The sequence below is a fragment of the Mustela nivalis genome (genome assembly GCF_964662115.1).
Source record: "Mustela nivalis genome assembly, chromosome: 3".
NCBI classification, from domain to species: Eukaryota; Metazoa; Chordata; class Mammalia; order Carnivora; family Mustelidae; genus Mustela; species Mustela nivalis.
The window spans coordinates 103,700,177-103,715,803 of record NC_139022.1 but is presented as its reverse complement, the minus strand read 5'-3'; the positions used below and the strand labels follow the sequence as shown (position 1 = coordinate 103,715,803).

At 49.8% G+C, this 15,627-nt stretch overlaps 3 protein-coding genes across 3 annotated transcripts; 2 read left to right on the top strand and 1 right to left on the bottom strand.

The window, feature by feature from the left end:
• The first annotated feature begins 22 nt into the window (after positions 1–22).
• Positions 23–4,627, top strand: LOC309862071 (SLC35A4 upstream microprotein). The gene is made up of 3 exons (XM_082725462.1): positions 23–150; positions 1,314–1,412; positions 2,081–4,627. Exons 1-3 carry the CDS (start codon positions 136–138, stop codon positions 2,276–2,278), a joined length of 312 nt encoding a protein of 103 aa, XP_082581588.1. The 5' UTR covers positions 23–135; the 3' UTR covers positions 2,279–4,627.
• SLC35A4 (solute carrier family 35 member A4) lies at positions 2,641–4,627 on the top strand (the record flags this gene model as incomplete). Its single annotated transcript, XM_082725456.1, has 1 exon — positions 2,641–4,627. The coding sequence occupies one exon, from the start codon at positions 2,641–2,643 to the stop codon at positions 3,676–3,678; it is 1,038 nt and encodes a 345-aa protein (XP_082581582.1). The 3' UTR covers positions 3,679–4,627.
• On the bottom strand, positions 4,186–14,486 carry LOC309860944 (uncharacterized protein; the record flags this gene model as incomplete). Its single annotated transcript, XM_082723369.1, has 13 exons — positions 4,186–5,796; positions 5,875–6,069; positions 6,846–7,001; positions 9,225–9,308; positions 9,372–9,611; positions 10,544–10,865; positions 11,826–11,942; positions 12,020–12,106; positions 12,594–12,681; positions 12,798–13,029; positions 13,640–13,759; positions 14,027–14,094; positions 14,354–14,486. The coding sequence occupies 13 exons, from the start codon at positions 14,484–14,486 to the stop codon at positions 5,635–5,637; spliced, it is 2,004 nt and encodes a 667-aa protein (XP_082579495.1). The 3' UTR covers positions 4,186–5,634.
• Between the last annotated feature and the right edge of the window lie 1,141 nt (positions 14,487–15,627).

Here is a 15,627-nt window from a genome sequence, read left to right as displayed (position 1 = left end):
GGCTCCGCCGAGGGGAGAGCACCGGCACCCTTTCCAAAAATGCCCCGGAAGTGCCTCCGCCCTCAGTAAAGATGGCCGTAGCACTTGGCAAGTGGGAGGCGGGGCTGCGCCTGCGCCACAAGTTCGGCGGGGAAGATGGCGGATGACAAGGTGAGTGAATGTGGGGGTTATCTGCAATGTGCGGTGGTTTTCACACCGTTCTGGTCCTTGGGAGAGGCGACACTGGAGCCTCTCGCGTAGAGGTGCCCTTTATGGGGTTTTTACTCTTGTCGGGTTTTACTCTTGCGACTGGCTCAACACCGGGGAGTGGAGTAGCGAGGCAAGCAGAGCCGGACATCTCCCAGGTGTCCTCTCTTGAGACCCTCACAGTCCTTAATTACTGGCACACACTAAGACACACTCACCCTGACGCATCCTCACTCTTTTGCGTTCCCCAGTCCCACGAAATTTCATGTCTAGAAACACGATGTTTCCAAGCCACAAGGACACGCACATTCTCATTCAAACTCTCTTGCGCTTACACTGAATTTCATACTTCGAGATGATCAGAGCCACTCAGTTCATTTACCCGCACTTCTGCAGACAGCCACCCCACCCTCACCCCAGCTAGCGCATCCAGTCACAGTTTGGTAATTCCGGGCAGAAATCAGATTTACCCCCAGGGCGTCCAGGAAACTGCCTCACGCCTTTATTCACTCTCAGTCTGAAGTTCAGCACCATCCGCATATTTACTAAGTACTTACCAGTCTTCTTTGTGTTGGGCTTGGGGATCCAGTAGGCAAGACAAGCTGGTTGCCACTTTCAGGCAGCCTATAATCGAGGCAGTCAGCCTGATAAATCTAATTGAAAGTGCCCTAGCTGTTCCTCTTGCCTCCCTACACACTTCTTGTTCTATAAAATTCTGTAATGGTTTTCACAGACGCAGATCACGGCTATCACGCCCTCTGTGGTCCCCTTGGGAATTCACTTTTGAATGTCTTTTCTTTGTTATCACTATCATCTCAGGAAGTTTTTGCTTTTTATTTTTTAAGATTTTATTTATTTGACAGAGATCACAAGTAGGCAGGCGGGTGGGAAGCAGGCTCCCCACTGAGTAGAAAGCCGGATGCAGGGCTCAATCCCAGGACACGGAGATCATGAACTGAGCAGAAGGCAGAGGCCCAACCCACTGAGCCACCCACGCGCCCCTCAGGAAGTTTTTAGAAGATGAGATTTCTCATGCTCACAGCCCCATCCACCCAGCCTCTGATAGACCTGAGCAGAGAATGGAGCTGCGTTAACCTGCTGGAAAGAATGCTTCTTTTTTGTTCTAGGATTCTCTGCCCAAGCTTAAGGACCTGGCATTTCTAAAGAACCAGCTGGAACGCCTGCAGCAGCGTGTAGAAGACGAAGTCAGCAGTGGTGTGAGCCAGGTAAAGTTGCACCTGCCTACCACTCCCCCACCCCCCCACCTGACTCCCCATCCCACCACCCTTGGGATGCATTGCCCTATACGCTTTTGAATGGGTACTAAAGATTTATTTAGCAAATGGTTATTGAGGTGGGTTCTCTGTGACCCCAAGGAAAATTTCCCTAAGAAAATGATGGGAAAAAACCAAACAAACAGAAAATGACACTTGAACTGGCATCCTAAGTAGAAGTTAACTAGGTAAAGAGGAGAGGAGAGAACATTTCAGGCAGATGAAACAATATATGCCAAGCTCTCATGGTTGGAGGTAGCATGATGAACATGGGGAGTAAAAATAGTTTAACTTTGACTGCAGTAATGCAGAGCATGATAAAGTGAGGAAGTGAGGCTGGAGAAGCAGATGGGTCCGATTCCTCAGGGACATCTCTGTAGGTTTGTGGGGGTAGGATTCTGTCGATGGAGTCTTCTAACCATGGTGTTCTGAGATTGTGTGATGAGGACTTCTAGGTTCTTTTTCTGCCTCCAGAACCTCGAGAAAATCTTTGGAGACAATACTGCAGCTTTTTAGAGTAAAGAGGAGCTAGTGGTGGGATGCTCTAGGGCCAGCTTGAGTAGATCCTGGATAGAGAAGGGAGACCCTGGCTGAGTTTCTTCCTTCATTTTACTCCACAGGATGGCTCGCTCATGTCCTCCCCATTCCTCAAGGGCTTCTTAGCCGGCTATGTCGTGGCCAAACTGAGGGCATCCGCAGTATTGGGCTTTGCTGTGGGTACCTGCACTGGCATCTACGCAGCTCAGGCATATGCCGTGCCCAATGTGGAGAAGACATTGAGGGACTATCTTCGATCATTGCGAAAGGGGCCTGACTAGCTCTGGATCCCATGGGGGAGGAAGGATGAGCACCTCGGGCCTGCAGGTAGAGGTCTTTCAACCACAGACACCATATTTGGCTTCCCCACTTGTCACCCTTTTGCCATCTCCAACTTGCCCACAGCCTTCATCCTTGCTTTCCTTCCTGCAGAGGGTAGAGTGGCTTATCAGCCAGCAGTTTGGACGCCCCTCCTTAACCTCATGGGACTGGCCCCAAGACTGTGGCTTTTAGGGCCACCAGCCCCTTCCTCTTCCAGCCCTGACTGTGGAGTTTGCAGCTGACTCTGACTCTCAGTATTCTGTCTAGCGATGTCCCACAACTCCTCCCTCCTAGGCGCTGGCTCCCTACTGATTTTACCCAAATGTGTTCCAATTCCTGCTGCCCCCTTGCTAGCTACCCAGGCCAGCCAGGGTCTGGTTTGGGCATGAGTGTAGAGGACGGGGGTACACCAGGCCTGGGCCGTCCCAGGCAGGCCCGCTGGACCCTGATGCTACTCCTGTCCACTGCCATGTACGGTGCTCATGCCCCATTACTGGCACTGTGCCATGTGAACGGCAGAGTGCCCTTTCGGCCCTCCTCGGCTGTGCTGCTGACCGAGCTGACGAAGCTACTATTGTGCGCCTTCTCCTTCTTGGTGGGCTGGCAAGCATGGCCCCAGGGGGCCCCACCATGGCGCCAGGCTGCCCCCTTTGCACTATCAGCCCTACTCTACGGCGCTAACAACAACCTGGTGATCTATCTTCAACGTTACATGGACCCCAGCACCTACCAGGTGCTGAGCAATCTCAAGATCGGAAGCACGGCCCTGTTCTACTGCCTCTGTCTCCGGCACCGCCTCTCTGCCCGCCAGGGCTTAGCACTGCTGCTGCTGATGGCAGCGGGGGCCTGCTATGCAGCTGGTGGCCTCCAGGACCCTGGGAACACACTTCCTGGACCGCCTTCAGCAGCTGCTGCTGGCCCCATGCCCCTACATGTCACTCCACTGGGACTGCTGCTTCTCATCTTATACTGCCTCATCTCAGGCCTGTCGTCCGTGTACACAGAACTGCTTATGAAGCGACAGCGGCTGCCCCTCGCCCTTCAGAACCTCTTCCTCTACACTTTCGGTGTGCTCCTGAACCTAGGTCTGCATGCAGGTGGTGGCCCCGGCCCGGGCCTCCTGGAGGGCTTCTCCGGATGGGCAGCGCTGGTGGTGCTGAGCCAGGCACTGAATGGACTGCTCATGTCAGCTGTCATGAAGCACGGCAGCAGCATCACACGCCTGTTCGTTGTGTCCTGCTCCCTGGTGGTCAATGCCGTGCTCTCAGCAACCCTATTGCGGCTACAGCTCACGGCTGCCTTCTTCCTGGCCACGCTGCTCATTGGTCTGGCTGTGCGCCTCTATTATGGCAGTCACTAGCCTCTGACCCCCTCCACCCAGACTCCTGACTCCATAGATAGGGCACCGTCGTCAGAGCTGCCTCCCGACCCTTCCTCAGAAGCCAGCCCTGTAACAAGTGCCTTGTGACAAAAGCTGGGGAGGTGAGAGCAGCCAGGTTAGTCCCTGGAGGTGGGTGAACAAAGGGTTACTTCAGGAGACTTAAAGACTGGGTTTGAGTAAAGAAAGATCTCAGAAGTTCATCCACACTAAGGATTGGGGGAACATCAATACCTAGGCCTTAGAAATGACTCCACCCCCAATGGAGGAGGCTCCCTGCCTCATCCTGCATGAATGCAGTTGTTTGAAGTGGGGCATGGGCAACAGTTGGCTTTCCTTGCCACCAGCGGTCACCCCAGCAGACCCATTGCTCCCAGGCCTGGTACGGGCTACTCCAGCCCAGCTTTGGTACATGACTCCCTCATTAGAGACATTCATCCCTCACTGTAATGCAGGAAAACCCGATTGCCACCCCTTTTATTCCAATCACCCAGGCCACCCTTCCAAGCTACCCTAGCTCCAGCAACACCTAGAGGCAGTGCCCCCATGCTCCCTCCAACGTGCTGCTCTCCACACCCACCCAGCCTTTGTTCTGGAAACCCCAGAGAGGGCTGGAGCTTGACTCATCTCAGGGAATGTTGCCCCTGGGCCCTGGCTTAAGGCTACACTCCTGACCTCTCTGCTCACCCCAAGGGCCCTTTCAAAGCCCACTGCCCCTTCTACAGCTCCTAGGAGGTACCATTCTTCTCACTCTGGGTCCTGCCCCTGCCTGGCAGTGTCCCAGCTCTCAACAGTTTAGTGAAGCTCTACACAGAGTGACCTGGAACCAGGCACAGGGAAATTTGGTGTCGCTCAATCAGTGTCTCTTAACTATGTAAGCAATAAAGTCTTAATAAAGTGTTCTGGGATGCAGGTGGTTCCTGCAGTTGGCTATGATAGTCTTGTGCCTTCTGTGCCATGTAGCTTCACTCAAACATAATTTTGTTCATCTTGGAACTTGAATGTCTTAATGCTAGACAGACTAGGAGAATGCTTAATGCTTACATACTAGGAGAAAATACTATTTTCTCCTGGTTGTTGCCAGGAGCATTATTTCCTTCAGGGCTCCATGGAGTAGAGACTATTCTCTGTCATAGAACTTTACAAATTTCTCTGAAGCATAAAACTAGGGTGGTGGGGAATTTGGAGGGATTCTTGGGACTAGAAGGTACTGGTCCTGGCAAGACAAACTAGATTTTAGGATAGAGAACTCATGGGTTCAGTATGGTTTTAATTTTTATTTCCTCTGGTTCTGTCATTGATACTCCTTTGTGTCATCTCTCCTCATGGCCAGAGGAACATTATCCCTGCTCCTGTGGGAGAATACCTACTAAACTTAAATTAAAAAAAAAAAAAAAGAAAGAAAGAAAGGAAAAAATAAGTGAGACCTATTGGAGATCTTAGGAAGTAGGGTAGGGTCTGGGAATCTTTTTTTTTTTAATTTTTTCTTGTTCTTTAATAAACTCTCTAAATGATTCCAATACACACTGCATCTTGTGAACCACTGTCTGCAGTGTAGAACTATGGTCAGCCTGGCTTGAATTCGAATTCTGGCTCTGTCACTTAATAGCTGACTGTCCTTGGGCAATTACTTAACCTCTCCAAGCCTTAGTTGTTTTACCTCTGAAATGGGGGTCAAATGGTACCTACCACTATATAGGGTAGCAGGAAAGGCTAAAGTGAAGTCGTGGGTATTAGGCGCCTAACAGGGACTGGCACAGTGAGACCTGGTTAGTGGTATTGTTAATTATCCATATGAAGGTTAACTTGGTGGTTGTGTCCCCCCTCCCTCTCCCTTCTAAGCCCCTTAAGAATGAAGAGAAAGGAAGCTGCTGTTGCAGGATTACTGATCATCAGATCCCTCCCCAGGGCAGCAATCTGCCAATGACTGGCCTCAGCCTAATCTACTCCCTGCTGAAGCTGCTGGTTCTGGGCTTGGAGCTCCTGGTTCTGCTTGGCCAGGTTGATGTTGTCTTGTAGGACACCAGCCAGTAGGCTGCGGTGGTGATGCTCTGTGGTCATGGTCTGCTCCTCCCACAACCTTCGCCAGGCTCGGAATACCTGTGCCCAGATTCAGAGATGCTTGTCAGCCAGTCAGCCTTGGAACCATTTCAAGGCCTGCCATCTGACCTCACTGACCTGCAGCATGTGGCGTGTCTGAGCTCGGGCAGCCTGCACGTGCAGGTCATAGAGGGCTGCAAGGTCCTGCTCCGCAGTGTCCTGCTCTGCTTGAAGGGCCTCCAGCCGCAGTCTCAGCATCGTCTGCTCCCGGGGCCATCTCTGCCTCTCCTTGGAGGCCTTCAGTGATAATACATATTCTTTGTTCAGTGCTACCTGTGTGCCAGTGTCTTTTCTAAACACTTCATGTGTATTATTTCACTTTCTTCAGTGAAAAAACCATATGGGGTAGTTGCCATTTTAGTTTTCTAAATCCAGTACATAGATTTGGAAACCGTGGATCAGAGAAGTGACCTAACCTGCACAAATTCATATGGCTAGCAAGAGACAGAACTGAGATGACACATGCCTTTCAGTGGTTTGCTGTCACTCTTGGGGTAAAGTCCAAATTCAGAGGCATGGCACACACTGGTCTCTTTAGCCTCACCTCTGACTCTGCACCTGCCAGGACCTGCCAGATGGACAGTTTGCTCTACCCAGACTGTACTTTGCCACTGCTTCCCTCTGGACTTTTGCTCATACAGTATTGTCCTCAGAACATATCTGCACCACTTCCATAGACACAAGTTTTGTTTCTGATTTTGCTCGAACAAGTTATATTTACTCAGTGCCTCTATGTGATGGTACAGACTGCCCAAGTGGAGCTCAGTCCAGTAAATTCCTCTGGCCGATCTGTTTTTTTGTCTCAGGTAAATGCCATCTTTTATGATCCACTCCAGCCTGGGTCAGGCACACCTTTTTGTTCCCATAAGCCCTTAGCTCCCTGCATCACAGTACTTAGCACTTAAAATCACTTCATCTGTCCCCCACAAAGCTGTGAAGACTATGAGAGAGGGTATGGCCCAGTCTATTGTGATTGAGGCTGGATTCCACCCCCAGCATAGTGCCTGGACCAATTAGAAGCCTCAAGTTCCCTACCTGACCCTCCTTACCTCCTTTCCAACTACCAGGGCTTTGACCTGGTCACCTGCCACCACCTCCTCTTGTCCCAAATGCTTCAGTTCCTCTTGGATCCATATTTGGTGCTGTTCGTGCAGTCTCTTCCTCCGGGCCTGGGCCAAGAAGAACTGCAAGGCCACATCTGGGACCTGCCAGGCCTAGGTGGCATCAGTCTAGGCTTAGAAGCCATGTGTGTTCACAGCCTTGGGCTCAGGGTCCAGCTTTTCAACAGAACCCCACTACCAGGGCTGCTCCCAGAACTACATCCAGGACCTACTGGCCTATAAGGGCCTAGAACCTGGACAGAGACTTGGAGGTCAGAGGGAGAAAGGAGAGTTACTGGCTCTTCCTATAGGTACCACAGAGGCCTTGAAGGATTCTATACCCTTAATGTGACCCAGTAGGAAAATAGCCTTCCTATGCCCCCTCCCCCTTAGGAATCACATAGGCATTTGGGTCTTTCTTTTGCCAGGAGCTCTGTATTCCTTCCTGATGCTGGGACCGAGAAGCAGTAGCTACATTAACTGGGCTCTGCAACTCCATTCTCCCAACAACTTCAGCTGTTCTGGGGCACATGAAGTATATTACCTGTTCCTCAGAGTCCCTAAGATGATTTTGGTGGAGTCCAAGTCCTAGAGATGCTGTTATTCCTACCACTGGAAGAAAATGCAGTTAAGCCCAGTAAAGGTGGAGGAGATACCCAGCTTCACCCCAAAATTCAAACCCACCTTTGGGCTCTCCCTGGAATCCTGGGCTTTGGCTTGCTGTTGAATCTATGACCTGCTGAGAATAAAGTAGGAGTGAGAATTCCATACTCTTCCTCCCAGGATAGTGTGAATTAAGCTCAGGGCTTTAAAATCAAACAGATTGCGGTGCCAGCCCCTCCTCTCGTCAGTTGTGTGACCTCAGGTGGGTGACTAGTGTTTTGAATACATGTAAAATAGAGCTGACAAAATTTGTAGAGGGCATGAAATAAGATAATGCACCTAAAGCACAAGTGGCAGGCTCTGCTCAATAAATGGAAGCTTCCCTGCCTAATTCCCAGAGTTCAGGGCTAGAAAAACAAGTTGTAAGGAAATAGGAAAAGGGAAGGACCAGGAGATGGACAGGAGCAGCCGTCCAGGCACACAGTGTCAAATCCTGGAGGACAGTGCCCCCTGCTGCACAGGAGAGGCCATGCTCTAAACTGATGCAAAAGTACCATATTGAGGGGTGCCTGGGTGGCTGAGTGGGTTAGACCTCTGCCTTGGGTGATCCCAGAGTGATCCCCAGAGTCCTGGGATGGAGCCTCGCATTGGGCTCTCTGCTCAGCAGGGCCTGCTTCCCCCTCTCTCTCTGCCTGCCTCTCTGCCTACTTGTGATCTCTGTCAAATAAATAAAATAAAAAAGGGGAAAAAAAGTACCATATTGAGTCTAAAGACTTGGGCATGTTTGCCCTTCTGCTACCTTTGATTGTATCAGTGACCCCGAGATGCTCAGATCCCTTCTCTGAGCCTCCCATTTGCTCACCTGAAAAATGTAAGCTGTGTTGGTCTTCTCTGCTGAAAAAAATTCTATGGTTTCCCTGTTGACCGTCAAGATGAAGTCCAAATATCTCAATAAATTCACAAAGCCCTTTATGAACTGACCCCCACTTCACCCCTTTTTTTTGGACTTCACTACTTAATCCTCTCTTGACTCTTCCCAAACTATTCTCCAGCAAAATGAGCCGCTTGCAGTCTCCCAAAGAGACCAAGCTCTCCTTTATTTTTTCAAGACTTTGCCTGATATATTCTGTGCCTACAATGTTCTTCACCTCCTTCAGGGATCAACTTCTTCCATGAAATGTTCCTTCCTTCTCATGTCAAAACTAACTTAAAAAAAAAAAAAAAAAACAAAGGGACACCTGGGTGGCTCAGTTCGTTAAGCGGCTGCCTTCGGCTCAGGTCATGGTCCCGGCGTCCTGGGATCGAGTCCCACATTGGGCTCCTTGCTTGGCAGGAAGCCTGCTTCTCCCTCTGCCTCTGCTGCCACTCTGTCTGCCTGTGCTCGCTCTCACTTCTCTCTCTCTCTCTCTGACAAATAAATAAATAAAATAAAATAAAAATGCCTTAAAAAAAAAAAAACTAACTTAGATGCCCCCATAGAACCCCGTGTTGATAGGGCCTTCAAAGCGCTGATGATGATGTTAAAAATTGTTTCTTTCCAAAAATTATAAACTCCATGAAGACAGGGATTTCCCAGGGTCTACATAGCACTATGCCTGACATGTAGTGAGAAGCCAATAAATGTCTGGGAATCAGTAAATAGTGAACGAAGGAAGGGCTGCCTCATAGTGCTCTGTGAAGGCAGACATCAATGGGGCTCCTAAGAGGTGGAATGAGAAGACCTACCTGTAGTTCTGGGAGCCTCACAGCCTCAGCTTTCACCCTTTTGAGCATCTGGCTCCCTGGGCGCCGGCTCCAGGCTTTTACTACCTATGGAGAGGGGGTTTAGGGTAGGCTCCAGCCATTGCTCTCTGGGGCACCTCCAGGCCTTACTTTGCTTACCTGCAATTCTCGCAATGCCCTGCCCAACTGGCTGAGCCCACTGTCCGTCAGGTTGTCTCCAAGGAGGCCTGAACGCAGGCTCTTCAGGCCAGCCCGGCGGGCCCGGCCCTCTTCTACTGCATCCCACAGGGTGGGCCTCACCTGTTTCGCCCGCATCCTCCTTCCCTCAGCTCCCAACAGAGCAGCCCAGAGAAAGCTCAGGGAGCCACCTAGTGAGGGGACATTCAAAGAGAATCACTCCTTCTAGATTCCAAAGCACACTGCCTGTAATACTTTTAATTTTTATTAATGGCATTATTTATAAAAAGAGCTAATACCTATCAGGCGTTTATGTGTACTTGGTGGCACTGTGCTAAGGCTTTTCATGGATTCCCTTTTTTTATCCACATAATGCTTCAATACAACTCTCATTTGTCTTACTCCCACATTTTCCAGATGAAGCAAATGAAGCTCAGAGAAGTCAAGGAATTTCCTGATGAGTTGCAGAGCTGAAACTTAAGTCCAGTTCTGTCTGACCTTAAGGCCTGGGCCCTTAATCATGATACCAAACCGGCCAGTGGATAAACACACTTTTTCTTTCACTGTTTTATCCTTGAAGGCATGAACTGCCCTAATTAATCCTCCTCACTCCACAGGGCCTGGCACAGTGCATGGTCTGGGAGTATATTGATCAAATTAATTTGTGTTTGTTAGTTTGGGAGACAGAGAGCCAGGCTGCTACTGCTGCCGCTGCTGCTGCTGCTGCTGCTGCTGCTTCTGCTTCTTCTTCTTCTTCTTCTTCTTCTTCTTCTTCTTCTTTTACTTTTGTTATAGAAAATTTCAAACATATACAAAGAACAGGAAACCCATCTATTTACCACCCAGCTTCAATAATTATCAAATCTTAATCATTCTTGTTTGATCTGTGCCCTCCAGTTGGCCTCCCCCACGTCTCTGACATCATATCATTTCACAGAGGCCTGATTTTTAATAAGTCTGTGAAAACAGGCAAGTTCTTTCCCTCCTCTGATCTTTCATTTCCTTGTTTATAAATTGTGCTTCCCTCTCTTTCCTCATCTAAGTTATATGTGTCTCATGGAGTTGTGGTAAGAATAAAAGCCATTAGTGTAAAAATGCTTGGTAAACTGTTGAAAGTCTCTGAAGGATGGGGGGTTGCTTTTCTATTGGCCCTGCCTCTCCAGCCTTTGGCAACCTAGCCATCCCGCAACTTTTCTGAATCCTGGCCCTCCCAGAGGGTCAGGCTCTCTCTGCACTGCGGTTGGGACTGCAGCTGATTGGGTGAGAGGGTGGATCAGGCATAAGTTAGATCCCAGAGCTTCCCCAAGAACCCCACACCCTCCCTTCAGGCCACCTTGAGGGTCCAGGCGAAGAAGAAGGCCACTGTAGTTGTTTCCTTCCAGGAGCCGCGAGACAATCCAGGGCAACGAGCCCTCCACGTCCTCACCAATAACCTTACCAGCCAATACCTGCAGCAGGGGGCAATCTCTGCCCAAGGGAAGAAGGAAGAAAAGAGATGTCCTCTGATGTATAGGGAAAGAAACTGGCCCAAATCACATTCTGATGGAAAGATTGACTATTTCCAGTAACTTCTGTGTACCACCAGGCAGATTGGCAACCTTACATAGATCTTCATTTTATTATTTTCAAAATTACACAATATATTCTCATAGTTCAAAATTTATTTTGTCTATTGGGTAAGGGAATTGCATCCAGAATATTTAAAGAACTCTTACAACTCAGTAATAAAAGACTAATCCACCCAATTAAAAATGGCAAAGCAAGGTGACATCCACAAAAGTGGCAGAGTGGGGAACTCTGGGAGTCTGTCCTTTGTCAGAACCGTCTGGCAAAAATGGTCAGAGTCAGCCTTTCTAGAATTCGGGGGGACAATCCAAGTCCAAGGCTTAGAGAAACCAAGGGATTGCTTCACTGGGAGAAAGCCAACTTAAATATGTTGAGCTCTCTGTGGTGTTATCACTTACCCCACCCCCAGCCTCCTCCCCAGCACAGAGGTGGTCTTGAAGACAACAGTCTGCATTTCTGGTGGGGGTACTTGGCTCTGGAAAGAGCTGAGTAGATCTTGTTCCCAAGGAATTGCGTGTGTTGTTTTGGCTATTTAGGTTTTTCCCAAAAGGGCTTTGTATCACTTACCTTCTAATGCTCTCAGGGCAGAACAGCTATGCTAGAGGACAGTCCCTCAAAACATTGAAAGATGAAAGAATAAGCAAAAATAACAGTTGGAGCAAACAACAGATGCATGGAAAGACTGGGAGGAAAGAAAAGTGAGGAGTGAGATTTGGGGGGAATAAGGAAAATTCCCACACACATTAGGGAACCTAGAAAGCCACACACATTCTGGGGCTGCCCTGGGTCTCTGCATCCATATTTCAGCCTCCCCACAAACCGCCACTCCCCAAAGTAGTCAGAAGACTCCATGAGACTTACAGGGCTCTGGGGAGCTGCAGGATCCTCAAGGCCCCTCGCCACATGCCCTGAATCCCAGGCCCCTCAGGAGGATCAGGCCCCAGGCAGGAAATGGTGACAGTGAGCAGAGAGCAGGCCCTATGGAGGAGAGGGTAGGATCAAACCAAACACCTAAGAGACAGGGGTGGAAGGTGACAGGTGCCCTCTGTCCTCACCTGCCTTCATCGCCTGCAGCCTGCAAGTACAGCCCTGAGGCCACTCTTGAGTCAGACACCTCCACCTCACTGGCATTTTCCACTACCCTGGAGGAAGGGAGGCTGAGCTCAATTCCCAAGCACCAGGGTCCTGTCCAGCCCCAGAACCTCTGTGTTGGAAGCTAGATGGTATCCCAAGAGCCTGTGAGAATCATCCCTAAGGTTCCAAGCTCAGTATATCCCCTAAAAGTCTCTCATCTGTACGATCTCCTTTTTCCTCCTGTTATCTGCCCAGTGAGGGAAACAGGCTAGTTGGAATTTCTCCCATATTGCAGATGGAGAAACTGAAGTTCTGCTCAGTGAGATGCTCAGCTGTCCAAGGATGATAAGGACCGAGCTGAAGAGACATAGAAGGATAAGGTAAGAAGAATGAGAGGGTTGGGGATATGGGATGCAGGGAAGAGGAGGAGGGGGTGTGATAAGCATGACCCCAAGTTTATGGCAGTGGGGAGAAACCTCCAAGGGCTGGGTGTGGGGGTCTCAGCCCTGCTTTAAGACAAGCACCCTCAGATCCCCTTGGGCCCTAAATACTCACAAGCCCAGGGGGGACACATCTAGCACTGACAAGTTCTCTGTCCCTGGAGAGAGCAGGTCCCGAGTCTTCCCACAGGGGCTGAGCTGGAATCACGCAAGCACAACACTGGTTACACATAAAGCCTTTTCCAGGCTTCAGCTCACACGATCCTTTCACTGGGGCCCTATGGGCCAATCAGGGCCCCAAAATTCAGTCATTTCAGGCAGGAAAAAGGAGACCTCAGGAGAGCCAAGCCCACACCAGCGAGCAGCAGAATGAGGCTGGGCTCAAGCTCTTCTGGCTGCTCCCAAGCCTCAGGCACTTTCTGCCACATAGCAGGGGCCTTGGTTCCCAGGCCCCCCTCCCTGCAGGGTCTCACCTGCACCAGGCTAAGGGTAGTAAGAACAGGATCAGGGCCCCCTGGAGGCAGAGCTTCCTCAAACAGCATCTGCAACAGCTAAAGTGGAGAAAGGGGTTCAGTAGGGATGTAGAAAGGTTGAATCCATAATTCAGCACTTCCTGAGGGTGAAGCCTGCACCTGGTTCTCCACTAGGTGCTACAGACACAGTCTCCAGGACAGAAAGAGCCCCAGGCCTCATGGTTCACAGTGAGCCGGTCACATGAGTAGACATTTTCAGTGAGACCTGCTGTTTCCTATGGCAGGGGCCTATGACAGGTTTCTGAAGTAGCTATTTTGATTTCGGGGGCATTTTCATGAAGCCCTGAAAACAAAACTGTCAAGTTTATTATCAATATTAAGAAAAACTGTGAAGATTAGACCTCCCTGGATCTTTGATCTTTGCAAACCACCCCTCCCTGACCCTTACTCCATGGGGCCCAGCTTCCCACCTTCCCTGACCTACCTCTTAATCGCTGCCTAGATTGGCAAAATCTAGGCAAAAGTCCCTGGCAAAACATTCTGTACGGACCATAGTATACTATAGGAACCACAAGGAGGGGAATCTGATCCCGCTAAGAAGGGGAAGGGAAGTTTCTCAAAGGTATCAGGGAGGAAGGAACACCTGAGCCTCATGAGACTTATGCCCGGTGGCTCCTCTGGGACTCACCTGAGGTACAAGCCGGGGTGTCTCTGCTTCCCGACCCCGAAGCAATAGGGCCACACTGTACCCTCGGGCCACCAAGCCTAGTGTGGACTGGACTTGTGCTAGCAGCTCCTGCTCAGCCTCCTACAGGGGACACAGACACATCCCCTGATCTCAGGTGCCCTGACCCAGTCTGTCTGAGCAAAGGGCTTGGGAAACATTCAGCACTCCAGGATCTAGGAGCCTGAGGGCTCCCATGCTCCTCCCAGCTCCCTAAAACCCCCCTACCTGAGCGGCATCAGAGCCCAGGACTCTGTCAAAGGTGAGGCATTGTTCCTGTGGGGAGGGCTAGGCTCAGCATTGTCAGTCCTGTCTTCCCCAGCCCTCACCCGCACCCCATCCCATCTTTACCTGGGCATCTGGAGTACCCGGCTGAAGCAAGCGGATGCTCTTGGGCCCCTCCAGAAGGACTGTAGGGCCTGAGAAAGACGGACTAGATATCAACTCTCAGAGGGAAAACTGCCAGCACTCCTAGGTCCTGCTCTCAATTTTGGCTTCAGTTTCCTAACTGGGGAACCATGCACAGGATCAGAGGCCCTGCAAGGCAGAGCTCCCTCAAACAGCATCTCAGCACAGCAGCAGCAGCCGAAGCAGTAAAATGATGCCATCCTTCCCCTCTCCCAAGAGGCGCCCCTAGGCTGCACTCCCTCTAAGAATGAATGTGTAAGAATTTCTTACCTGATCCTCTTTGCCCTCCCTCTATTTCAACCACAACCATCAGCCTGGCCTGGGGATTGACCATGAGGGCTGGGGACACTGAGCTGTCCTGGCCCAAAGCAGCCCCTGTGCTAGCTGCCTCTCCACACTCCATGGCTTCTGTGCCTCTCCGATTCCCCTCAATAATTCATCTCCTTGACCTGAGGGCTCTGGGGAGGGCCTCTAAACAACAACTTATCAAAGGAGATGACAGTTCCTTCCTTCCTTCCTTCCTTCCTTCCTTCCTTCCTTCCTTCCTTCCTTTCCTTCTTTCATTCCTTCCTTCCTTTCTTTCCTTTCTAAAATTTTATTTCTTCATTCATTCATTCATTCATTCATTCATTCATTCATCTTAGTGAATATAAGCGATAGAAGCTTATTCAGCAGGGAGGCAGAAAAAGCTCTCAGGAGTGAGAGGGGTCCTGACAGGGTTGCCCTCTTTCTTTTTCTTAAAAGATCTTGTTTATTTATTTGAGAGAGAAAGAGAGTGTAGGAACACAAACACCAATCAGGGAGGGGCAGAGGGAGAGGGACAAACAGACCCCCTGCTGAGCAGGGAGCCCAGCAGGACCATGAGGATCATGACCTGAGGCAAAGTCAGACACCCAGGTATCCCAACAGTCCCCTCTTTTCTGAGTCAGAACATTGCATCAGATTCTTCTTTTTTTTCCTCACATATGCAGCTGTAGAGAGAATAATATGATGATCCTCCAAGCTCTCAGCTTCAGCAATTATCAACCAATGGTTAGTATTATCTCTTCTGGTCCCCTCCCCATCCCCTATGGATTTTTTTGAAGCAAATCCCAAACGTCTTATGTGTCTTCTATTGCTATTTCAGCTCATATTTACAGAAGATAACCACCCTTAAAAAAAAAAAAAAAGACAATGGCTTAATTTGGTGAGGATGAAGAGAAAGGGGAACACCCTTACACTGTTGGACAGAATGCAAACTGGTGTAGCCACTCTGGAAAACAGTATGAAGTTTCCCCAAAAAGTTAAAAATAGAACTACCTTATAATCCAGCATTTGCACTACTAGGTATTTATCCAAACATTAGAAACCTAGGGATTCAAGGGGACATGTGCACCCCAATGTTTATGGCAGCAATGTCCACAATAGCCAAACTATGGAAAGAGCCCAGATGCCTACTGACAGATGAATGGATGGGTATATATGACATCTTCTTGATCCATTCATCTGTCAGTAGACATCTGGGCATTGTTCTCTCTCTCTCTCTACACACACACACACACACA

Excerpts from the sequence above, each read along its gene's own strand:
- LOC309862071 (XM_082725462.1), top strand. Across the intron at positions 1,413-2,080 it reads TCAGCAGTGGTGTGAGCCAG|GATGGCTCGCTCATGTCCTC; the intron begins GTAAAGTTGCAC and ends TTTACTCCACAG.